The 26,527-nt window shown below is 46.9% G+C and overlaps 1 protein-coding gene across 1 annotated transcript; it reads right to left on the reverse strand.

The window, feature by feature from the left end:
- Positions 1-54: 54 nt before the first annotated feature.
- Positions 55-26,527, reverse strand: DTX4 (deltex 4, E3 ubiquitin ligase). Its single transcript, XM_011968415.1, has 8 exons — positions 25,799-26,527; positions 19,457-19,518; positions 18,931-19,092; positions 17,088-17,149; positions 15,957-16,109; positions 12,826-12,987; positions 8,467-8,556; positions 55-3,537 (listed from the first exon to the last, which is right to left on the reverse strand). Exons 1-8 carry the CDS (start codon positions 26,413-26,415, stop codon positions 3,304-3,306), a joined length of 1,542 nt encoding a protein of 513 aa, XP_011823805.1. The 5' UTR covers positions 26,416-26,527; the 3' UTR covers positions 55-3,303.

The raw sequence follows: 26,527 nt of genomic DNA on the forward strand, positions 1-26,527 counted from the left end.
CTCACAGATAGGTGCACTAATCTACAAAAAGCAGAAGGCCAACAACAGCAACAATTTTGTGGTTGTTCATTTGCCATTTATTGTTCTGCACAGACACTTCATGAGCACCAGGTGGCGATGTCCTCTCACAGAGCAACACCAAAGACTTCAAAAACACTCCAGTTACAAACAGAACAATTCACTTAGGACATTCACCTGCCTCTCCCAGAACCCCCAATCTAATGCCGGGGACCACAGAGAAGGAAATGGGTCAGGCGTCCTTTCTTGTACCACATGAGCCTTCCCCCAGTTTTCTCATGCATACAACAGTGCAATACCAAGATGAGTACTTTTGACCAAGTATAAAACCACAGAGACGACCTAATTTTACAAAAATGGAAAGAGAATGAAAACACAAAGGCACACGCAGCCACAAATACACACTTAACCTTTTAGGGGATGAGCATCCGATGAGGTTTGTCTCCAATCCAATTTGTCATCCCAGGAGACTCTGGAAGGGAGAAACTAGGCTGCTGGCGCTAAGAGCATGAAAGGGAAGGCATGGAATCCCCTACTTGGGCCAGGAGAGCACAGCAGGGCTTCTGGTGGGAAAACACTTTGTGTTAAGGTAGTGGATGCACAGGGCTCGGCTGGCAGGGTTCTCGCTGAAATCTAGACTGCACCTTACCAGGTTGACACAAGAGAAAGGGCAGAGGAATGCTCCCTGCCTTGCCTGGCACAGTGTTAGAAAGGAAATTCAAGATCCCTACTGCCCAGAAAGCCACACAAGAACAGCATGAGAATGAGGTAGCCCCTACTGGGCATCTGCAGAGAGGACAAGAAATTGGGCACAGACATAATCAAAAGCCCAGGGGAAAAGGCTTGAAGGTGTGAAGACGACCTCTCCAAGTGGTATTGCCACATGCACAGCGGCTCCCTTTCCATCTTGAGTCCTCTTCCTTCTCCTCCTGGCCACCCCTTCCCCACCTATACCTTGTTCTCCCTGACGTGGGGAAACTGATCTCTCCCCACTGCCTAATTCCATTGTGAAAGTCTGTCTTCTTTTCTTCCCCACCTCCTACTGCCTCATCGTGTCTTTCTTCCCAAGAACCCTCAGCCTATTGCTGCACCCTTGCAGCCAAGAAGTTCAGCAGATACTTGACCAGTGTGCTGAAGGCAGAGATGGCATGAGGCTCTCCAAGTAATCTCTGGCACATGGTAACTTGACAAAGGGCATGGGTGTGACATTAAACACCGCAGGGATGTCTCTTCCATTTAGTTCAGGGGTTTCCTTCCTGACTCTGGCAGGAAATTGCCCTGTGGTGCAGTAAGCTCGGGACCAGTCTCCTGGTCTGCTGGTGAGATATAATGGCTGCCTGCTGACAGGAGACACGGGGACAAGGATGGCAGAACAATTCCTCCCATCAGAGCTCCCTCTGGTGGAGCTGATCAACATCCCTTGTAGCCATTTGGAAAGAGAGCAAAGGCTCAGCACCAGCACATCCACAGATCTGGGTGACAGGCAAGTGAATCGACTATCCACACCCACGTCAAAATGGCTGGAGGCCTAACAGCAAGCAGCTATGGGGCTGGCTTTTATGAAAGCCTGGCCTCCGGTTCCCATCGAAGTACCATTTTTGAAGGTTTTCTTGTTTCCATTTTTCTAGCATCAAAAACCTTCCAAATATTATGAAATATATATGCATATATATATACGTCAAACCCCCAAAACATGAGGTATATAAATACAAATTAGTATCCAGAGGAACTTCCCCCAAACACATAGTTCAAAGAACCCACTTTCAAAGGGGGAATTCGGTTTCCCTTCTTGATCCCCCCTTTTCTCCTCCCTGGCCCCCAATTCATTCCTTACTGGGAGCCAAAGGCAATAAGAATGTTGGGGAGGAGACAGGGTCTTGGGACACAACCAAGATGCAGATTGGACCAGACCATACCGTGGTCCCAACCCCATTAGGAAGGAGCTAAAGAGGTTCTCTCCCTGCTCTAAGTCAATCTATAATAGATGAAGGAGATGAGGGACCCAGCAGCTCTGGGCTCTGATGAGCAAATTTGCATGGAAACAGATTGAAGCCTTCATAGAAACAAGACTGGATGGAGATGAGCTCTGCTCCAATCTCGAAAAGAAATATAAAAGGATGAGTCCAACCCTCACCTCATTGCATCTCCCCAGGCACAGTTCTGTCTCCACTGGGGTTTCAGTTCTCTGTGGGATAGGTTGGCAACAGGTGAGAAACATCAAAGGACCACAGCCTGGCTGTTGGAGCCCCATCAGAACTGGGGTTTGGCATCTTGCAAAACAGAGTGCAGGGACATGACGGGCCTTCCCATCAAGCTGGCCCAGCGATGCACACACGCCCCCTCCCCCACCCCACACACACACGCATGCACAGACACAGAGGGCACAGAGCCCGGCATGGGCTCCACTCACAGTGACTTGATGAAACTCATGGAATCTTTGAGCTGGTCTAGAATGAGTTGGGAAGAAGGCTGTGGGCTCCTCTCCCTGAGGACAGTTCAGATGCTCAGTGGGATGCAGGCTCTGGTTTGATCAGAGAGGGGCTAGAAACAGCATCACGGGATGCCACCCCAAAGAGGAACCCCAGAGTCCACCCATCCACATGAGAGAACCAGATGCCTCTTTGGACAGGTCAGAGCTGTGAGGAGGAGAGGAGGGCCCAGAGAAGCCAAGGACTGTGATGAGAGCGGAATGTGCTCCCAGAGGCTTTTCCTTCTCTGACCCTCTTGGGAAGGAGTGCTTCCTCGCTCTACACCAAGGCATCCGTTTCTGATGTCACAGCAGTTTAGTGGTTCACCCCTTTGTCCCCCCAACCTTGCACAGTGAGAGCTCCCTGGCTGCAGCAGAGGGAGAATAGCAGAAATTCCACTCTCAAAGCAGAGTGGAAGTAGCAAGAAGCCGGCTGAGGCCAGAAACCCCGGCTTCCCAAAGCCAGGGTATGGAGTGCCCAGGCACTGCCCATACCCCAGGTGTGTTGACCATGCCCCTACTTGGGAGGTGGGGTAGGGAGGGGATTCTTGCCTACCCAGCACCAAAAACTCCATGGGAACAGACCCAGGGTGGCCCTCATCCCCTCTCCCTTTGTGTTGGATAAGGTTTATGAATGATGTCGCTATATTCAGTCTGGCTCCCGCTGTGGTTGGGAGGGATGAGGGGTGGACACAGGGCAGGAGGGGAGGATAGAAAGTTGGGAGGGCAGGACACCAACTTCTTCTACATTGACTCACTCTCCTCACTTCCTGTCCTGCAGTCCCCACGGCCCCTCCCACCTCAAAGCTTTTCTGGCCTCAGTCCTTCTCCTGGGCAGTGCTGTCCTCAGAGATGCCCTGGGCAGCCAGTTCAGCCAGCACATTATCCAGGTAATTGGCATCTGGGTAGCCATGGCCAGTGAGATTAGAGCCAAACTCTGTCTTGTGGTGGACCTCATTCCAGATGACAGTATCTGACTCCCCCGTGGTGCTGGAGGTGCCAATGGCAAAAATGAGGCGGCGATCCCAGGCCACGAGCAGCAGCTTCAGAACCTAGAGGGACAAAAGTGGGTTATGAAAAGCAGACATTAATTGGCAGTCAAAGACTATCCCTTGGATGGTAGAGAATCTTCCCAAGGGCCTCATCCCTTCCTGCATCATGATACCCTAAGCGCCCAGGGGAAAGAAAGAGATTTGGACTTGGAGTTTGGGAGCTACAGGCTGAGTCCCGGCTCTGTCACTGAATAACTGTGTGACCTTGGAGAAGTTATAGCACCCCTTTGAACATTAATTTTCTTATTTATGAAATGGCAATGGTACAATCTGCCTCTAAATGTTGTGAACATCTTACTGGACACTACATGAAAAGTATTTTCGCACCAGTGCCTACAGCGTGCTAACTGATAAATGTTATCTGCCAACATAACAGCTGCATTTTGAAAGATAGGATCTAGGAGTTGAAGGCGCTTATGATCTGAGAACTTCTGAAGCTCTGCCCTTCATTACCACCACCACTACCTCAATGTAGTATTAATTTACCCAAAGCTGAAGTTGCGTGATATTTCTCTAGTGACATCTTGGAGCACTTTGACTTTCTTGAGGTGAGAAAACTGAGGCTCAAAGAAAGTTTTGGGGCTTGCAGAATGTTCTAAATCAGTTAAATTTAAAAAATGTTTGTTGAACAAGACCAATGCCTAATGCCCTGTTCCAGGCCTTCGTCAGAGTAGTGTCCAGCATGAAGGAAAAGCATCCAATGAAAATGTCTTGGGTTCAAAACTGAACTACTGTAAACATGGTATGGGCTGGAGGAGAGGAAACCATAATAGTATTAGTAATAAAAGCAGACATTAGAAATATGAGCTGCTACTTCCTGAGTGTTTACTTTCTAAGTGCTGGACATTGGGACATGTAATTGTTACATATAATCCGATGATATAGGTATGGCCATGTGCCACACATAGTGACATTTTGGTCAATGACTGAACACATATGCAATGGTGATCTCACAAGATTACAATAGAGCTGAGGAATTCCTACTGCCCTAGTACTTACTATACTGTACTTTTAATCATTATCGTAGAGTGCACTCCTACTTATTTACAAAAAGAAAAGCTAACTGTAAAACGGCCTCAGGCAGTTTCTTCAGGAGGTATTCCAGAAGAAGGCATTGTTATCATAAGAGATGACAGTTCCATTCCTGTCACCGTCCCCAAGGCCTTCCAGCAGGATAAGATATGGAGGTGGAAGACAGTGATGCTGCTGATTCTGCCCTGAGTAGCTCAAGGCTAATGCTTATGTTCATGTGTTCATTTTAAACAAAAAGTTTCAAAAGTAAAAAAAAAAAAAAAGTTTTAAAAATAAAAAAGCTTATAGAATAAGGATTAAATATTTTTCTACAGCTGTACAACGTGTTTGTGTTTTAAGCTGTGTTGTTACAAACAAGTCAAAAGTTAAAAAAAGTAAAAGGTTTTTAAATGGAGAAGTCACAATAAGCTAAAGTTAGTTTATTATTGAAGAAAGAAAAGTAGTTGTATATAAATTTAGTGTCATTTAAGTGTACAGTGTTTATAAAGTCTTTAGTAGTGTACGGCAGTGTCCTAGGTCTTCATATTCACTCACGGATTCAGCCAAAACTACTTCCAGTCCTGCAAGTCCCATTCATGGTAAGTGCCCTATACAGATATAGCACTTTTATCTTTTATACTGTATTTTTACTATAAGTCTTCAATGTTTAGATTCACAAATACTTACCATTATACAACTACCTATAGTATTCAATAAAATAACATGGTGTACAGGTCTGTAGCCTAGGAGCAATAGGCTATACCATATTGCCTAGCTGTGTAATAGGCTATTCCATCTAGTTTTGTGTGAGTACACGCTATGATGTTTGTATGATGATGAAGCTGTCTAATAATAATGATATCCACGCCATTAAATGACAGAAAACTGGACTCTCATTATCCCTCTCAAGGAAACAGAGGCTCAAAAGGTGAAAGACTTGCCTTGGTCTTATAGCTAGTAAGTGGCTGGGGGCAGTGGTTAAGGGATTGATTTCAGGACTGCCTGACTCCATAGCCCATGGTCTGAATCACCACTCTGTTGACTCTCAGATGGGAATCAGTCTAGAATTCATGGAGGAGGTTGCTTCTGAGCTGAGTAGTAAAGGAAGGGAAGGATTTGGGGTATATTAGTAGAGAAGGATGTGCAGACCTAGTAAACAAATATAAACCTAAGGCATGGATAAATTACAATCGCTGTCACTGTGCTGTGCATTTTACAAATGATATTTTCATTTAATTTTTCCAACATCCTGTCCATACAGATGGAAATTATCACCACTGTTTTACAGATTAGGAAACTGAGACTTCAGGACATGAAGCCAACCAGTTCCCACAGCTAGTAAATGGCCGAAATGGGACTTGAACCCAGGCTGGTCTGGCTCCAAAGCCCATCCTCTAATTATACCTCAATCTACAATGAAGTCCAATGTTAGGTTCCTGGAACAGCAGATGTGAAGGAAAAGGATGAGAAATTGGTGTGAGGAGAAGGTTTAACTCACACTGTAGTAGGTCTTATATGTCAAGCTGAGAAGACTGCACTTTGTTGTTTCTTTGTTTTATTTCTTTTACACACAAAAAGCTTGATTCTAGAAACTGTTTGAGATAACTAACCTGGCAGCAGGTAAAAGATGAAGAAGTCTTATCTATGTTGGCAGTGGCAGGGTTAGAAGAGGAGTCTAGTGGTTTGGAAGGCAGTGAGTGCAGGGAGGAATGAGCTAAATGGATGCGGTGGATAAGAACAGGTGGATAAGAACAGGTTCATGTGCCCATCTGGGTACCAGGCACTCTGAGTATGTTATTAACATAAAGAGGGAGGCCTGGAAGAAAAGCAGCTCTTGGCAACAGGATTCTAGTTTTAACTGCAGGACTTTAGAGTAGAGACATTTCGCCAAGAGTTGGGATGTAGCTCCAGGGCTCAAGCACAGAAATCTGGCTCTTCAAGGTAAACAGTATCAGGGATGGTCCTCACTCCTAATCTGGGGACACTGCACTCGCACGTCTTCTCTGTGTGGTTGATTTTCTATTTCTTCCAAAATACCTGCTTCCCACCTGTAGGGGGAGACCATATCCATACCCTTTGACAGGAAACCCAAAGGGCCTCCCTGTAGAAAGGTCACCGTCCCACCCCTTATCTGGCTTGCCCAGAACTTGTTGGGGCCTGTGAAGGGTGAGTGGAAGTAACAAGCATCCAGGAGCTCTAAATGGGATTACACACTTCCACTTGGGTTCTCTGTCCTCTGTCCCCTCCATGGGAAGGGCATGGGCCACAGAAGGGCTGCTCCTTCCACCTGGGCTCCAGAACAGGAAGACACATGGAGCCGACTGAAGTTGCTGCTATGGTCTGAATATGTGTCCTCACCAAATTGCCATGTCGAAATCCTCACCCTCAAGGTGACAGTATTAGAAGGTGGGTCCTTGGAGAAGTGATTAGGTAATGACAGCAGAACCCTAAATGGATGACATTAGTGCCCTTATAAAAGAAGCCCCAGAGAAACCCCTTGCCCCCTTCTACCATGTGGGGACACAGTGAGAAGGCACCATTTACGAACCAGGATGGGTTCATATGAAGAAGTCCTAGCCAGACACTAAATCCACCAGCGCCTTGATCTTGGACTTCTCAGGCTCCAGAATTGTGAGACATAAGTGTCTATTGTTTATAAGCCACCCCGTGTGTGGCACTATGTTACAGCAGCCAGAACAGACTAAGACACTGACCCACAGCAACAACATAGCCATAGCCGCTGACATGCAAAGTGCATGACAAATAAACACTTGTTGAAGTAAGCTGCGGAAATTTGGAGAGAAAGCTCACTAAAATACATCTTGTCCAATATTCCCCCCAGTACTCCCTGTAGATCAATGGTTCCTACTCCTTTTGAAATCAGGAAAGATTTTGAAAATCCAACGATTTTCTGGCCTCATCCATAGAAATACAAACATACATTTTTTTATTCGAATTTTAGAGTTCATAGAACCACTGACGCCTAATCATGAATCACTAGGAATCCAGAAATCCAATGATTGTTTTCTCTGCCCTTTTGGGAAAAATTCAAATGATATGAAAGTACATAAAAAGAAAATAATCTACATGTTAAGATCCCTATCCCAGACCAGTGTTTCTCAAGCTTCAAGGTGTTGTCAGATCAGCTACGCATCTCGTTAAGATGAAGTGGCTTCTGGTTCTGCATTTCTATCAAGCTCCTATGGTGCCACTGGTGCTGGTTCCAGGACCAGCTTTTAAGCAGCAGGACTCTCGACACAGGATCTTAAAATAGATAAATTATTGCCAGTAATACCCTAGAGAGGAAACAAACTGATACGGTCTGACTGTGACCCCACCCAAACCTCATCTTGAATTGTAGCTCCCATAATTCCCACACGCTGTGGGAGGGACTCAGTGAGAGATAATTGAATCATGGGGGCGGTTTTCGCCATACTGTTCTCGTGGTAGTGAGTAAGTGTCACAAGATCTGATGGTTTCATAAGGGGTTTCCCCTTTCACTTGGCCCTCATTCTCTCTTGACTGCCACCATGTAAGAGTTGCCTTTCATCTTCTGCTACAATTGTGAGGACTTCCCTGCCACGTGGAACTTTGAGTCAATTAAACCTCTTTCCTCTTTCCTTCATAAATCACCCAGTTTCATTTATGTCTTTATTAGCAGCGTGAGAACAGGCTAATAACACAAACTAAATGTCCCACTCCCACCCACCTGCAAAAAAGAAAAAAAATTCGAATCGTAGCCACCCCACCTATGGTTGACTCAAACTTGACCTTGCTACTGTGTGCATCTAGAGTTAAAAGAGACACAGTTCTCTTTGGTCTGTGCATTGTAAGAAGTAAAACTTTAGGCCTTGATATAGGAGTAAACTGCCCGATCTATTCTAAAACCTAGTTCTGTGTGGAAACCTCCGGTCTTACTTTTCTCCCTTTCTCGCTGTCCGGAAGGTAACAATGTCGTGGGAAGCCTCGGGCGCTGAAACTCTTCCCAGGATTCGGGTGTTCTGGTCCCTGAAAGCAGAAAGCAAGCAAGCAAATGGCATTTTTCAAAATATTTCTGATAAGAGGCGGGTTAGGCTGTGACTAATTTCAATAATAATGATAATAATAATTCCCACAGCGCCTCAAGAGAGAACAGACCCGGAAAGCACTGTGAGTGGTCATTTAACACATGTTTCTGTGTCCTTAGACCTGGGTTTGGATGCAGAGCTGCTACCTCCCACTGTGTTAGCTGGAACCCTTCCTTGGGGCTTTTGTTCCCCATCTCTCTAACAGGAATGATGCAGAGTCCTTCCCTTATGGGGCTGTTATAAATGTTAAGTGAGCGGTGCCTGATGAGTAGTAAGAGCTCAGTAAATGTTTAACATCATTGTCCATCATCTTCATCATCTATTGTCTTACAAAAGAAGAAATCTGCAGTGCAGAGAAGATAAGTGGCTTCTGTAACATTAGCGGCTTTGCTAAAACTGAAGCCCAGATTTCCTGAGGCACACTCTGGATTTTTAACTACTCAGAATAAAGAAAGTGCCTCCAAGCTACGAGGCATGCCAAAAGAATTTTCTGAATGATTCTTGTGGATTTTCTCCTTTGTCCTTATGGGTTTTTGTTTGTTTTCTTCTTTAACAATACGAATTGGGATAGTCAGGACTAAAAATCTTCTAACAGCATTTCAGCTATTGCCACCCAATACCCTCTTAAGTAGGCAGTCTCAGGCCACTGAGTGAGAAAAAAAACTGAAGAACAATTGAGTGAGAACAGGTTTCCTAATCAGTGCCCAGAATGGGTCCACAGGCCCCCTTGAGAAGCTCATGAAAAGCGGCCAATTTTCTCCCGGTAACAATGACCAAATCTCTCCCTCCCCATACAAAGGTTTGTCTATGATTTCTGAGCATCCTTGACCCCCTCAGGGATGGAATCCTCTTTAAAAATCCCTTCTAGATTCAACCAGTATAAAACTGATACTTCCATGCTGTCATGTACATGATCAGCAAATATATCCTGTCTGAATAAATGAATGAGTGTGGAAGAACAAATGAATGAAAAAACGGAAGAAAAAACCCCAGATTTTTCTTTCTCCCTTATTATGGACCACGGTTCCAAAATGATAAGAAATTCTGTGGTTTTCCATTTTCTTAAATGGTTAACCTGATTCAAGATCACCTATGGTTTGATGCAGTAAATGCAATGGGGTCTCAGAGAAGGGAGAGGTCACCGTGAGCTGAAAGAAGCAACAACGCCTTCTTGGAGATGCAGAATGCAGCATTTATGAATTTTACATTCATAGGAAATCACTACAAATTTACAACCTTCCCATGGCCCCGGCTGTTTCTAAATCAAGTTGCCTGACTGAAAGGCCAATTCTAACCACAGCTCTGACTGCTCCTGATCTGCCTGGGACTGTTGCTTGTGTGGCCAACTCAGATGCCTGCCTGGCACTGACCCAACACGGCTGTGCCCTCCCAGCTCGTTGCTAAGTGCAGCAGTCACGACTCTGCCTCAGCCCAACCCAGAGTTTCTCCCCAAGGGAGTGGTTCTCTGCAGTGAATGCAGAGCTTGAAGGTCTCGACTCCTCACAGAGGCGCATGCCTGTGTGGTGCCTGGAAACTTGAGTGACATGACACTGAGTGTCCTGCTACTTACACTGAGGGATGAATGTAGATCCTAACAGTGGAGAGCTGCATTTCTCTTGATACGAGCTTAGGTTTTTCAGGAGGAACCACCACGGCACCCATCAAGGCAGCATGTGCCACCTCTATCCCCTAGTGTGGGTTCTCTGCTCTTTAATCCTGGAGGAAATGGTAGCCCCACGTTTGTCTTTGCAAGCTTCAGTCTGTTCTACTGCTCACCAGATCATTGGCTGTTTCTCCCAAGTCCTGTTTTTTTCATTCGTGTCTGTATCACCTTGACTCACTGCCTCTGAGACACTCGAGAAGTCTCACCTGACCCCATATCCAACCATATCTCTCTCTTCCTGGCCTTCCCTTCTTCGAGCCCCATTCCTAGGGCCTGGACTGTGCCAGTGGTCTTTTAATTGGCCTTTTTCCCTCTGGCCATCCCCGACTCTTTTGCCTGACTAGCCTTCCTAGAGCATAATTGCAATCACACAGTGGTCCATACTCCTAACTGCACACCCAAGAGCTGTTGAGTAAAATCCATGACCCCCGCCCTGGTATTCAACGCCTTCTATGATCTGGATGCAACCTCGCTCATGGCCTAGTCTTTTCCCTGCACCTCCTTCATGCTTCCTCCCTGTACTTCCTTGCAAGTCTTGAGCCCCAAATTAAACCCTTCCTTCTTGTCCTTTGATACTCAAATTTTTCCTCTACAACCCTCTTACCTCCTCCCACTAAAAACATTCTCCTCCATTTCTTCATGTCTTTCTAGACTCAACTAGAGAATTCCCTGCACTAGAAAGTCTCCTCTGACCCTCCCAGACAGAGAAACATAAGCCCTCCTCTTTACCATGACAAGGAGGACCTAAAATAATGTTGACAAGCAGGTGTGGAGCATCTTGGCACTGTGCTCATCCTTCAATACGCATAGACAAACGTTATCTCCCATTCTCACCAAACCTCTGCCAGTTGGGCTCCTGGCTGTGCAGGTGAAGAAATCAGGCTCCAAAAGGTCAAGAGCCTGTTGTCTAAAACAGCGGTCCCCAACCATTTTGGCACCAGGGACTGGTTTTGTGGAAGACAACCTTTCCATGGACCGGGGTGGTGGGGGATGGTTTTGGGATGATGTAAGAGCATTGCATTTATTGCGCACTTTCTTTCTATTGTTATTACATTGTAATATATAATAAAGTAATTATACAACTCACCATAATGAAGAATCAGTGAGAGCCCTGAACTTGTTTCCCTGCAACTAGGTGGTCCCATCTGGGGGTGATGGGAGACAGTGACAGATCATCAGGCATTAGATTCTCATAAGGAGTGAGCAACCTAGATCCCTCACATGCACAGTTCACAATAGAGTTTGTGCTCCTATGAGAACCTAAGGCTGCCGCTTATCTGGAGAAGGCAGAGCACATGTGGTATTACTGGCTCACCCACCACTCACCTCCTGCTATGCAGCCTCTTCTGTGGCCTGAGGGTTGGGAACCCCTGGGCTAAAGGCACCAGCTAATAAAGACTCAGCCGGGAAGTAGAACCCAGTCCGTCGGACTTTGAAGGCCTGTGTTCTCACTTTGTCTACATTGCATCTCAGAGGTTTTGTTAGTAATGTACATTTATCTTCCCCTGACTGGCTGGTAAGCCCCTCCAGGAAGAACCACGATTTATTCACTTCTTCTGCAGGCTATCACAACTTCCTGTTTTATTTCCTCCACATCGATGATCGCTATCTGGAAGTGCCTTGTTTATTCATTTGTTTCCTTTATGGCCTTCCTGGCCCCATTAGAATAGGGGATTCAAAGAGCAAGGATTTCATCTACTTTGCTCATTTCTTCTCCAATGTCTAGAACATGTCTGGACCATAGTCCACACTCACATGTTTGTTAAATAAAAGACAAAATGGAAGAAGAAAACTAGGGGGAGGAAAAGAGGAATTAATATTTGCTAAAGAAATGCATACAGTCAATGCCCCAGAACACTCAGAAAAAGCTTCATTGTGTAAAGGAAGGTGCCACATTTGGATTTACTGGCAGGAATAGTGTTCAAATTTGTTCTTCAGGACTGTCTTTCAAAGAATCAAAAGAGGAAAGTAATGCCCACCAAAATCAAAGCCAAGTATAGCTATCAAATGACAAGTGCAAATACCGTTTGACAAAGAAACTCCACTTCTGGAAAATTATTCTACAGATATATTCACATGTGTACAAGGTTATTCATTCCAGCATTATTTGTTGTAGCCAAAGACTGGCAACAATCCATATGCCCATCAAATGGAGACTGCTGAATGCAAATAGTGGTACATTTATACAATGGATGATTACACAGACACAAGAATGAGGAAGCTCTCTCTATACGGATGTGAACGATCTACAGACTATATAGTTAACTGAAAAATGCAGGATGCCAAACAATGTGCCTAAATGGCACTGTTTGTGAAAAAAAAGGGAGGGGTGGATGCAGTTCTCTGTTGCATGTGCACAAAGAATCCTGGAAGGATACGTAGGAAAGTCAGAACAATAGCGATGAAGTCAGGGGATGTGGGCGAGGCTGGGTAGATGGAGGACAAGTGTGGGAAGGAGACTCTTCATATGTAACATTTTACCTACAAACATGTAGAACAATAAAAACCAAGGGCTGAGGGAAAGGCTCACCTGAGAGAAAGGCTCACCTGAATGCCAGGGGGGATGCTGTAGATAATCCGGATGGTTTTGCAGTCTGGGTGGCCAGGCAAGGAGTGGGGGATGAGGTGGTACTCCATCTTCCCCGGAGGTTGGGTGCCTGTCTTCACCCCATAAATGGTCTTGCAGGTTGGACACTGCAAACTCCCATCCTGAGGGGCCAAGGCCAGAAGAGCCAGATTGGGAAACAGTTTTGACAATAACTTCCCCACCCAGTCCCAAAAGGTACCAGAGATAAAGGGCCAGGGGGACAAAGTGTGCCCTAATGAGTGATAGATCTTAGTTTGTCACCCCCAGCTCAGTCACGTAGGCCATTTCTGCTGTCTTCAAAGTAATAGGAGGTAAATTCCACAACTGGTCCCATGCTCCACGCTGAGGGATACGTAAGAGAAGCCCCTGTCCCTGAGGAGGGGACCAGCTCACTAGGGCAGGAGCAGACACAGGGAGTCATTATTCAGCTACTCAGTGCCAAATGGGTGGAACAGACAGCAAGACCTGGAGAGCAGCAACTGCCCAGTTTCTGAGCATCAGAATCACCCACACAGCTTGTTAATCATACAGATGCGTGGGCCCCACATCAGGTCCACTGAGAAAGAACTGGGAAGCTGCAAAGCGTAGTGGTTCAGGCTGTGAATGCGAAAATCAGGCTGCCTAGACGTAATTCTTAGCTCTGCCATCTGCCTGCTGTGTGACCTTGGACAAATTAATTAACTTCTCTGAGTCTCAGTTTCCCTTATAGGAGAAGGATAAAAAATATCTGCCTCACTGGGTTGTTGAGAGAATTAAATGAGATAATCTATAGGAAGCTTTTAGCATGTGGTGTATCTAAATGTTATCAGCATTTTTGCAATTTCTGTGGAAAGACTGATGCTCATACAGGTTTGGAAACTACTGCTATGAAAAGAGAAACTGGCCACTAAGAGCTGGAGTAAGTGAGGATAACTTTAAGAAAACAGTCCTTGAAGAATAGCTATGAATTTGCTTAGAAGGATAGAGTGTAAGGTCTGCACAAACACCCAGAAGAGAGAATGAGGCCAGTAATTATAGTGCTTTAAATCATACTATAAACAGAGTTTAACATTTCTTGTTTCATTTAGGCCTCAGCTTCTGACACTGGCCTGGAAGAAATTATTAGTCCCTTTTTATAGAGAGGAAAATCGAGGCACAGCAAGATTAAAGGACTTACTGCTTGTCAGGGGGTGGGGTCTGTTTAAACCCCCAGCTTTGCATTGCAACTCAGTGGCTCCATTAGTGGGAAGAGGCAGTTCTGGATGCAGGGATGTATGGTCTCACTGCAGGGCCTGGTGAGGTGCTGCCTGGAGGAGGGCCTGGACACCAAATCCTATTCCCAGGCTCGCAAAAAGGAGGGGCGAAGAGAAGGAAGGCGCATGGGCTGGGAGCGATGTGTGTAAAATGTGCTGCTGTGCAGCTGGGAATGAAAGCTTGCCAGGACATCCCCATCTCCTCAGGAAGACAGGGATCCTCTGCTGAGCTATTTAGGGACTTCTCCAGTCTACTCACTTAAAGCAATAGCTCGTATTCAGGGTTACTATTCTCTGAAACCAGGCTCCCACTCTCTGCTCTGGCCTTGACTTGCTTCATGACCTAGGGTGAATAACTCCCTTCTTCCTGGGCCCTTTTCTCTCATGTGTTTGATCAAAGAAAAACACAAGCTTCAAAGTATTAGTGCAAAAGAGAATAAAGCATAGACTCTTGAGAAACATTTTTGAAAGCCCCACGGAAATAAAAGTAGAGTTACCATATTCTTCTTGAATATAGACATCAAATAGGGAACAAATGTGCTAAGGAACCCCTTTAAGCCCAAAATAACCTCTTGAAATGCAAGATCCCAATGAAACCTTTTAGCCCAGGGTTGGGAAAGTGAGCAAGTGATCCAGATTTGCATCCCCCATCAATGACCGACCACCCACCACTAGAAGCATGTCTCTCAGACACCAAGAAAGTGCTTTGAGAACTTCAATCAAATAGGCTACATGAAGATGAAGGAAAAAATTACAGCCTTTAATACAAAGGTGATATCAATTTGAATAATAATAGCATAACACCCCATAAAGTAGGTATAGTTTTAATCTCCATCTTCCAGATGGAAAATGAAATCTCAAAGAGATTGGAAAACCTTGCCCAAGGTCATTCAGCTAATAAGCCAGGATTCAAGTTCAGGTCTCCCACCTCTCTTGCCTCTACTTCTTTCCCACAGTAACAGACGTATAGAACAGACCCTGAAACCCAGACAAACTTCTTGCTTAGTGAGAGGTTGGGAGCTATCAGGGATATCTCAGACTCTCATGTAATCCAAGCTTGGCATGAAGAAAGAGGTAGTATTTAAACTCATGGAGATGGGGAGTAAAAGTTATCTCGGGCATAGGAAAGAACATGAGGCAATGACTTAGGAAATGCTCAGACCTTGTAAGGAGAGAATCATCACCTATGGAGCCTTCCAGACTCCAAAGAACCAGCTCTAATGAGGAGATACCATTGCATTGTCAGATAATAGTCAAAATAAGCATCCAAAACAGCCTTCCCCTCTTCCAACAGTGGGATTCTCGGGCAGGGATTACCAGGTGTACTTTGGCAACAGTCTTTAGTACCTTTGAAGGGCCAATCAAGGGTATTTTGAAACTGTCCAAAGAAAATTGTAGCTGAAAATCACTATCCCTGGAGAAGAAAGGGTGATTGGGAAACCTATTTACAATGGTATGAATGAATACTCACCAAGGGTCTAGAGCTGTGATAAGAACTTCCTTTTCTCTCACTGTTGGGAACACACTTCACCTAGCAATAGGCCATGACAATGGGCCACTCCCCTCAGAACCCTCATGGACAAAAACCTACCCCCCTCTTAGATCTGACACTGAAGATGGAGAGTTAGATAGCACAGCCCAAAAGGGAAGGTGAAGACGGGTCTTACCAGCGCTGTAATTTAGTAAAGAACTGATCCTGCTGAGAACAGCCAAGATCCTCACTCTTGCCTAGGGAAGTCTCTGGGAAGTCTCTAAGACTTCCCAGATCACTTGAGCAAGGGCCCTATAGGGCCTTCACCATCTTGCTACTCCACAGCCCATTGTGAAGGGTGGCAGGAGCCCCATAGGCTGGCACTGACCTTGTTTCCATTGTTGTACATGGCGACCAAGCAGTAGATGTGGTAGATGTGGCCGCATCTGGACAGCTTCCCTACCAGGTCAGGTTTTACTGTAGGCTGCGGGCCCTTGTAGCCTGAGGGGGCCGTGAGGCGTTCCATACAGATGGTGCAGTCCTGGGGAGGGAGGAGACACAGCAGAGAGGCCATCAGCTCTCACCCAGCCTGGGAGATTTCCACATGATCTCAGAGGTCAGATGAGCTCTTACCACTTCTCTTCTAAAACGTCCACAAATCAGGGTGTATGTGCTTTCTAGAATCTAAACATCGTTTTATCTTATTTTACACAACAACGTCCTGAAATAATTCCTGGTACTGATTAACTTGGACTCATTATCTAAATTATCATAATCATGAGGGCCATGACAATGCACTGTCCTTCTGTTTTGTCCTCCAACGGCTTATGGAGGAAACAAATGCTGTCGACAAGCCCACTGACGAGCTTTACTTGAGGTGAACCTGTAAAGGAATGTAAAGGAATTGTGTTTTAACTGTTCCAGAGGGACTGCTATTTAAATAAATGTCCAACAGGGTTTCTCAACCTCAGAACTATTTACATTTTGGGGAGGACGATTATTTGCTGTGAGGACTGTCCTGGGCATTGTAGGGTGGTTAGCACCATCCCTGGCCTCTGCTCTACTCACAAGGTGCTGGTGACATCTCCTCTCCTGAGAATAATGACAACCAAAAATGTCTCCAGACATGGCCAAATGTTCCCTCAGGGGCCAAATTGTCTCTGTTTGAGAACCACTGTTCTGTATCAAACCCATTTTAAGGTGAGTTCTTGTGGCTTACCATACTGCTTTTCTGAAATTGAGTTAAGGTAGCTTAAAATCATGTTAAGGTAGCTTAAAATCATGTTAAGGTAGCTTAAAATCAACCAGCACTAGGTTGAAGGGGGAGTTGGGAGAGACTGAGGTGCAGCTGCAGCTCTGGACCATGGCCCTTGAACCCTCAGTGTCAGCTCTGACCAGTTCTGTACCCATCAGAGCTTGGAATGAAGCCTCTGCCATATCCCGTAGAAACCGACAACGGCAGAGGAAATGCGTGTGGGTGATGGAGAGGTGAATCCCGTTCTCCTAACTCTGAACTCACCTCATCTGGTGGGTGCCGGACTTTCTGCAGATATTTTTTTAGCACTTCCTCTGGGGTTTTACCTGCAGAGACAGGAGGTTCAGTGGGTCACCAAGGCAGAGGTAAGAGATCAAACAGCCTTGCCATGCTAGGCATGACAGAGGGGGAAGTTATTAGGCCAGTTAAAAGCAAAAAGGGGAGGAATTCCTTCTGCAATTGAAGTTGAGAACATGGAAGAGAGTATGGATTGTGCAAAAGCAAGTAAGATGGTTTGAAGAGAAAGCTTTACTTCTTGCAGTCCCTTTTCTGACATCTCTCTGCCTGTTTTCAACAAACCCACTTTTTTAATTGAGAAGGTTTGGGTGGGTTTCTCTTCCTTGTAATCAAATGATTTGATAACAGCACTTTGTAAACGGTTACACGTTAAATAGACGTTAGGCACTTACCACCTTCATTTTACAATTTGCTAAGTATAGTCTCAATTTATAATGTGGTGTCAACGTGAGATTATTTTTATGGGAAACAAGGAAGTTACGACCCACAACTCCAGAACAATCTTTCCTGGCTGTGGATGACACTGTCACCACCAGCAAGCACAGCCCTGCAGCAGGGGAAGGGTGATCCTCTGGGAAGCATCCTGATGGGCTGCAATGATTTAGGGATTTTTTGGGGGGACTGGACTCTTAAAAGGTAGCCCAACCTGAAGGTAGAGGATGGGATGATACAGCCTGAAAAATGATCAGTGCCACCTTGGGCCACTCCCTTAATTTCTCTAAGCTTCTGTTTTCTCACCTAGGAAATGGGGATGAGCAATAGCACCTACCTCAAAGGGCTGCTTAGACAATTGAATGAGCAAATGGATGTAATGCCCTTTAGCTCTCTGCCAGATAAGGGCCCGATGTGCACTATGAATAATAACAGGAAGAGTGGGAAAGTGTAAAATGCTGTTATTTCCTATAAGACTATGAGCAAGGCAACTGAGCTCATTTAAGCAGGGAAATCTTGATAGACTGGAAAAGTGGGACAAGGGTTTGAGGAAGTGGATCATGCAACAGCCAAAAGCTTCGATGCAGGCCCTTTCCTCTGGCTGCCCTGCTTCTCTTGTAAGAATTAAGCTCTAGTAATTAAGAGCCTATTTCTTGCCAGGCCCTGGGCTAAGTGCCACACACATATGATCCAATTTAAACTTCACAAGTTTGCAAGGTTTGGGCTTAGGGAGATGGTCAAATTGAACAACTAATGCCAGTGACCAGAAAGACCAGCCACAGAGCTAAGCTGGGGTCCTGCAATGCTAGGAAGGTACAGATATTGACCCCTTACTTGCCGGATTGTGTGCAGGTAGGAGGGGGTTCCTAAAGGAGGATTTCTGAGCATCTGTACATTCTAGGGGGACACAGGACAGTGACTATATCCTGTCATTGATGCATTCCAGGATATACCTGCTGGATACCAGTTATACCAGTTGTGACTATTTTTACTTCATTATAAAGATGAGAAAATAGGGGCTCCATGTGGTCACACAACTTGCAAGAAACAAAGGTACGATTTGACTCCAGTCTATTTTGGTTCCAATGCCAAAGTCATCTTTCTCTTCTAACATATTTTCTTTGTACCACACCTTATATTTTTATGTTTCTACACTTTTGCACTACATATTTTTATTTCTCAAGGTGTTTCTATATGATCCATACACAATCAGCTTTGGTATAATTATCAACGTTTACTGGTTAGGCCCACTCAGCAGATGCAGAGATTGAGGCACAGAGGGTGAAGCTGTGGCTATGACCCTTGGAGGTGGAGGCAGAGTCAGGGCTGAGAGCCAAGTCTTTGACTCTCAGTACCCCATAAGACAAGAGGCTGGTACCTTTCTTGGCTTGTTTTTTGGTGGTCTTGCGGCTTGTGTTGGAAACCCCTGGGATGGATTTTATTTCACTCTTGCTGACGGGGGGTGGGTGTAGGACCAGCTTTGGTGGCCTGGTGAGACACACAGGCAGCCCCGCTGCACTCATGAGGATCCCAGTGATTCCTGGAAGGGGCAGGGCATGGGTGAGGAAGGACTGGAGACTTAGCTCTCAACATTCCCCAAATTCCTCTTTCCCCATTAACCTACTCTCTTCCTTTCCAGGAGAAAGTTCTCATAATTCCTGGATTCTCTACCCTGCACTTTCCCCAGAAACTTATTTATTCACTCACTTATCTTCAATTGCATGCTTTCCTTTCAGTAATAAGTTCTTCTCCAAACTCTTCATACCCTTCCCATGCAATTCCTAAAATCACCATTTCTTTCATTAATATCCAGATTCTCTCCTTTTTTCCCACAAATGCTCATGACCTATTTCATCACTCTGATTTCTCTACCTTAACCCAGAGCACCCTGGGGTTTCTCTTACCTGCCAAGGCAGGGTTGACAGGGCTGGACCCATTTAGGTTCTTCACTGGGACTGTGGGGACCCTGTGAAAGGAAAGAGCAGATACAATGTCATTTTGACATGTGGAACAAAATGGACTAGTATTTAATTCTAATAAAATGCAGTAAGTGCATAATACAGCAGACAGCAGGAAGTGGCATCTTCAAAACCTAAGTCAGGCTGTGTCACTCCACCACTCAGAACCTCAGACCTCTGTTCCTCAGTTCACTCAGAGTCAAAGCGGAAGTCCTAGCAAGGCCTACAGAGCCCGGCACGATCTGCCAACACTGCCACCCAGCTTCTCTTATTCATCTTGCTTCTTCTCATGTCACTCAGCTGTCGAGGAGCCAGGTGCATTCCTGCCTCAGAGCCTTTGCATATGCTGTTCCCTGTACCCAAAATGCCCTTCCACCAGACAACTGCTTAGTTTCCTCCTACAACTCCTTCAGTCCTGGCTTAAATCCTACCTACCAGGTGAGGTTCCTGAGACCATCGTATTGAATACTGCTACCCACCCCTGCATCCCACGCCAGGACTCCTGCTCTACTTAGCATCCTTTAAAGGAAATTATTGCTTATTATGCCTCCTTCTAGAATCCAGGCTCTACAAGGGCAAAATATCTTTGTCTGTTTTGTTCAGAGCCAGACACTAGCAGGCATTCAACTGATATTTGTTGAAGGAATGAAAACACAAAGAAGCAAGTTCAAACCAGGGTACACACAAGAGTCACCTAAGACGCTTTTAGAAGGACAGAGTCCCAGGTGTAGACCAGAATATCCACCTGTGGAGCACAAGAAGTTGCATTTCCCAAAGCTCCTGAGAGGATGCAGATGTAGTAATCCCCAGCAAAACATTTGGAACCACTGCTAGAACAGCTCTCAAGTCTCCTTTTCCCTGAGACATATATAAATACGAGGCAAAGCCTCCTCCCCTTTCTATCCTTTTCCCCAGCAACTCCAGCCAGGCTGGAGAGGAGATGGCGCAGCTGCCTGGGAAAGGCACGACCCCCCACAGCGCTGACTCGGAAAATATGGGACACATGGGGCTGGGTCTTGCGCCATCCTTTCTGCCACCCACACTCCTGCAGCTGGGCTTGGAGAGGCTAATGGACCCGGTCACAGACGACTCCAGGAGGCAGACAGCCTGTGAAGCCAGCAGCTCTGCTGTGGGGGCAGGATGGTGCTGGGAAAGCAAGAGGAGGGAAAAAAGAATATCTGTGTATTGATTTATCCATCCAAAAAGTATCTATTGAGCCCTACTTTGTGCTGTTGGCTATTCCCAATGCTGGGGGTCAGGAGTGAACACACAGCTCATGGCCCTTCTTCACTCACATGTTATAGTTGCCAACATTCACAGAGCTCACCTCCTCCGAAGACTGGCTCCAACTGCTCACAGCATACAAACCTGTCTAATCCTTCCAACATCCTATGCAAGACATGCACTTATTAACACCATTTTAGAGACAACTACATTGAGGCACAGAGAGGTTAAGGAAACTTGGTAAGATCACACAGCTAAGCCAGAAAATCTGGCACCAGAGCCCATTTACTATGCCACGCTCTTGTGTTTATGTAATCCTTGTAACATCCCACACTGCAAACATAGATCAGAAACTCAGAGAGCGTAATGAATAAACCCACCATTAGGAATGGGGAAAGCTGCAACGGGACCTCCATGCCAAGCAATGGGGTCTGTCTCTTCCCCTCATGTCTGTAAGGGAGGTGCTTCCCCAGCTCTAAGCTACTGTGAGCCTGCCCGGGGCTCTGTCCCTTCCCAGGGATGACGACATGTGCACCAATGCTGGGAGATGGATGTGAAAGAACAGATGTGGGGATGGGAATGTTTGTGTCTCACCAGGCCACCCAAAGCCACTTTTCTTCTGAAACTGTCCCCAGGATAAATCAAACCAGGATGGGAGGATGGAAGAGAAAGCTGAATACAAAACAAGGGCAACTGGGCCAAGAAAAGAAGACCGGACTTGCTTCTGGACTCTGTGACCTGCTCCCCAGGGCCAGGCATGGTATGGTGGATGGGGAGTCAGGAAAATCAGGTTCAAGTCCCATCCCTGACGGGAGTTTCTCGCTAAGGTAGTTAGCTTTTCTGAGCTTCAATTTCCTCATCTGTAAAACTGTGAGGGTCTTGGGTTAGAAGATGCCAGGGAAACTGGTTGACAACTTCCCACCTCAATATCTGAGAACAAGGTGGCCACCCAAGCCCTGAGTCCCCCACTTACGGCAGATTCTCCTTCCCCAGCTCTTTCCGGAGAGGTTTTGGGAAAAGACCTGGCTTCCTGTGTCCTGCTCCCAGCTCCCCAGCAGGGGGCAGCACTCAGGGCTCAGTCGTGCACCTGCCTTCTCCCTCGCCATCTCCAAACCCCCCACTCCAGCTGATAAGTAGCTGTGATCTGGGTGACAAAAGCCACCTTTGTTCCCATAAACTGGACTGGCAGGTTTCCACACCCAATCTGGCGAACCAGGAAATAATCCAATCCCCGGAACACCACACGTCTCAGGCAGCTCAAGAACTCAGGGGCAAGGTCTGGAGAGAGGGAGGGAAGGGCCCGCATGCGCACCTGGGACACACAAGAAGACTGTGGGTTCAATAGGTGGGAGAGATACATGTCCCTGCCACTTCAGGAGAGGAATGACATGGTAGGTGGGCTTGTCACTGGGCTCTGGGAAGGAGGGGCCTGGGGAGAAGGGGGGATATTTGCTTGTGAAATCCAGAACGGTGTAATGGAAGGAGCTCTGCACTGGCGTCAGGGAGTCTGTTTTAGCCCTGCTCAGCAACGGCCTGCTTTGCCTTTGGGAGAACCACACAGCCTCTCTGCGTTTTGTTGACCATCTCTGAGTTACCACAGCTGGGAACAAGGGCATCCTAAATGTCTGCCCCACGGGGGCCCTGTGAGGATTTAGGAACTAGGTCAAATAACTGTGTAAACAGCTGAGCCCTATGCAAGTTTGGGTGCTTGTTTATGCTTTTACCTCCCAAGTATAAAAGGGGCATTGGGCTGAAGAAAGACCTTTTCTGCTCTAATGTTCCAATTTTCTGATTCTGATTCTTGAGGTCATGGGTATCCAGCAGAAAGCTGAGTGCTGGGTAGTACTGGAGATGGTTGAGTTGACAACACCTGATCTCACCTCCCCCACTATTACTGGTTAAACCTTGGAGAACAGCCCATCAAGTCCCATCTGGTCACACCCAGTTGGGGCCCCAGCTACAAAAGCCTGAGTTCTCCTAGAAAACAGCAACCCAATGGCAGGCATGCACCTCACATCCTTCAGGCAACTCCATCAGCCAAAACTGTCTGTGCTAACCCCTTCTTGGCCAATCAGAAGACACTCTCTGCCCCCATTCAGTTGGGCTGTTCCCCGATATGCAGGGTCCAAGGTTTTGTTTCTGTCGCTAAAACATAAAACTAAGACAAGAGAAGAGAGCTGGCAAGGTGGCAGAGAAAGGAGTTTTGAGGGAGGGAGGATATCGCTGCAGGCACCACAACGAGAAGCAGTGTTTTTCTCGGAGTTATGCACCAGCCCAGGAATCCTCCAGCGGGACAAGGATCTTGTCTCTACGGCAACTGAGGCCTAGCTGGAGACAGAGAATCCTCAGCTCTAGAGGAGGGGGCTAGAGGGGTGGCGCTTGCCTCCACTGCACAGCCCCTTTCTTGCTTCCCTTTAGAAACCCCCTGCTTCTGTCTCTGAATAATTCACAGGATCTTTTGTTCCTGCCCCCAAACCTTTCTCTTCATCCCACTCCTCCCGCCCTCCCTGGTCTTCCTTTTTCCGTGGGAAAGTTGCTGGAAGAGGTCATGGGCAGAGAGAGGAGGGGGAAAGGGGCCCTGCAGCGACAGAAGGTTGATGGCAATGCCAGACAAAGGGAATAAACACGCTAATTAAATGGCCAAGAAAGGCTGGAGGAGAAGATGGGAGTGCGGGTGAGAGAGGTGGTAAGAGGTGAAAAGCAAAGGGCTGGAAGATCGAGAGGAGTAAGCGGGGCCCTCCCTCGTCAGGAAAACAGAGTAGAGAAAAAAAAAACAACTTGTTTCCCTAGCCCATTTGAAACTGTGCTGCCCAGACCTCCACCCATTCTCTAGCCCCAATTCTATTAGCGGGCAGAGGAAATAAAGAAGATAGATAAAGCTGCTGACCCCACTCCCTCATCAAGATTCAAAGCCACCTGGGTGCCTCTCCCTCAGTGATGGCATGAAGTCACTTGGCATTTGTCAAGGGCACCAGAGACAAGGTGGGATGTCAGACTCTACTTAGCTTTGACTTCAACTACATGGATACCTGTTAACAATAATAACAGCAATCACAATGACAGCAGCCTATACTGACTGAACTCTTATTATGTGTCAAGTACTGTGCTAAGTGTGTACACTTAGCATGTCATTTGATCCTCATGACAACTGTAAAAGGAAGTTACTATTACTATCCCATCTTACGGGTGAGGAAACTGAAGACAGGGGATGCAAATCTTGCCCCAAGTGACACAGCAAGGCACTTGGGTTCGAGCCCAGACAGTCCCAGTTTCTGGAGGACGTGTTCTTATCCAGCACAGGCCCCCAGGATGGTGCTGTGTGAAACTGGGGAGAAATTAAGCAGTAGCAAGGTTTAGCCATCCATTCCCCGCTCCCAAACACTTCTGCCATCTCAGGGGAAGTCATGAAAATCTCATGCATCTCGCCAGCATTTTGCCTTTTATAAACTGCCTTTGCGTACAATGAGGAGCTGGGCTTTAGCCAAAAGAACAGTGGATCAGGAGACCAAAACCTGGGTTCCAACCCCTACTGCATAATACATGAGCTCTGTGTTTCTCCTTGGGAAATCAGTTCTGAGCAGGATGTCTGTGCGTAACACTTAGATCACAGAGTAAGAGAACGCACTGCCAACGGCCAACTCCCTTAGTGGAGATTTTCACGATAACTCCATGGAGGAGGTAAGGCCACTGGATCTTGCAAAGATTCTGGGGCTTACCTCAGTGACAGCGGTAGCAGTAGGGGCTGGGCCTCTGGATTTCCAATCCAGCACTCCTCCCACTCTATGGTGTACCCTCCTTCATTCCTCCTCCCAGTACCAAACCTCTGTGTGCAGGGACCCAGCCGAGTATCAAAACAACCTTCTTAGGGCAGCCTGGACTTTCAGACTTAAGCACCGAATGCAATCAAAAACCATCCTGATCAGCTGGGATCAGGGGCAACAAGGAGAGCCAGGCGTCTCTGGAGACAGGAAGGGAAGACTGGGTGGCTGTGAGATGCTAAGACACCAGGGGCTGGCAGGCAAAGCTTGCAGCCACCACATGAACCTGGGTCACTTCAATTTTATGATCAGGAAAATCAAGAACATAAAAAGCAATACAAACAGGACCCACAGCATCAACAGGTTGTCACAGAAATAACTGAGACAATGTATGGGAAGTGCCTGGCCCACAAGTCATCACTAAAAAGAGGCCAGTATTTCAATGTGGAGTCACCTCTCTGGCTTCCAGAGAGACTACAGGAAAGAAACTCTCATTTTGCACCTACTGAACGCTGGGCATTGTGTAGGTACTTGGTAGAAGAGGAGCACAGCAGAGTCAGAATATGGGCTCTAGTGTCAGATGTCCTAAAGTCTGAATCCCATTCTCTGCCAATGATTAGCTATGTACCCTTGAACAAGTGAACATTTACTGTCTTCACCCATAAATGGGGTAATGCCTACTTGCCTACTTCATAGAGTTGTTGCAAGGATTACATGAGATGATAAAACCCCAAACTATAATATAGTGGGAGTTCAATTAATGTTGCCTATTATTGCTTAGTAGGCACAATCTTATTTTTTCTTTCTTTCTTTTTTTTTTTTTTTTTTTGATACAGGGTCTCATTCTGTCACCCAAACTGGAGTGTAGTGGTACGATCACAGCTCACTGCAGCCTTGACCTCCTGGGCTCAAGCGATCCTCCAGCCTCAGCCTCCCAAAGTGCTGGGATTACAGGTATGAGCCACCACGCCTGGCCACAATCTTCTGTAAGCCTCACAGCCACCCTAACAGGAGTATTACTGCCAGCATTTACAGATGAGAAAGTTAGGACTCCATGATGTTAGGGATCTGGTCCTAAATCATATGACTAGTAAGAGCCAGTCTCAACCAGAGTCCAGATCAGAGGCTGAGCATCAAACCCTCCCTCATCCACCACACCATGCTGCCTTCACCGGCAGCCAGGGGTCAGCACAAGATGAGGAGAAGCTTAAGTCTTGGCAGCCCCTCCTTCTTCTGATCCAGAAGATCTGCTGTAGCCTATCTCTGCTGTGAGTAAATGCTCTGAGGCAGCTGTGGAAGCACCTACCCAGAGGCGATCAGCACCCGAGACTGGGCAATGGCCAGTCGCTGCAGGTTGCTACGATTCAAGGTGGCCAGGGCCACCCTTCCGGTCTTGCCGTTGGGTCCTGGGGGGCTGGCAGGAGAGCCCACGGTTGTCCCAGTGGGCACGCTGGAGGCTTGTCTCCGGATTACCTGTGATGGGGCGGTCTTCACCGGGCCTCGAATGGTGCCTGTGCTGTCCAGTGGCTTGGCCCCAGAGCCTGGTGGTGGGGGCAGCCTGACCACTCCAGGAGGGGGCAAGTTCTTGCGGGTCACTGGTGGCTGTAGGGGCCCAGTGCTGCCATTGACCACAGCTGCCTTAACACTCATCACCAAGACACACTGGGGACAGGAGCAGGGGGACATGGGGGGCGAGGTGGCTGGCCCAGAGCTGACTGGCCAGGACTGAGCCTTAGGCAAGGTCCCCGTGACCATGGGGTAGATGAGGTCGAGGCGCCGGCGGACGCGGCGTTGGCGCTGGGTCTGACGGTTGATCTGGCCCATGGTGTTGAAGTCAATGACATAGCTAAAGCCAATGGAAGTGAGGTCGATCCAGGGGTGCTGCTTCTCATAGGCGTGCTGGATGGTGATGCCCACTTCCATGTCGTAGGGCGTCCAGGAGCCATTGTCGTTCTCCCACTCCCACACCACGCCCTTCCCAGGGGCTGAGGAGGGGTCATAGTAGTTGCGGCGAACTGGGCGGAGAGTTCCTGCC

Source organism: Mandrillus leucophaeus, unplaced genomic scaffold, assembly GCF_000951045.1.
Source record: "Mandrillus leucophaeus isolate KB7577 unplaced genomic scaffold, Mleu.le_1.0 Scaffold842, whole genome shotgun sequence".
Classification (NCBI taxonomy): domain Eukaryota; kingdom Metazoa; phylum Chordata; class Mammalia; order Primates; family Cercopithecidae; genus Mandrillus; species Mandrillus leucophaeus.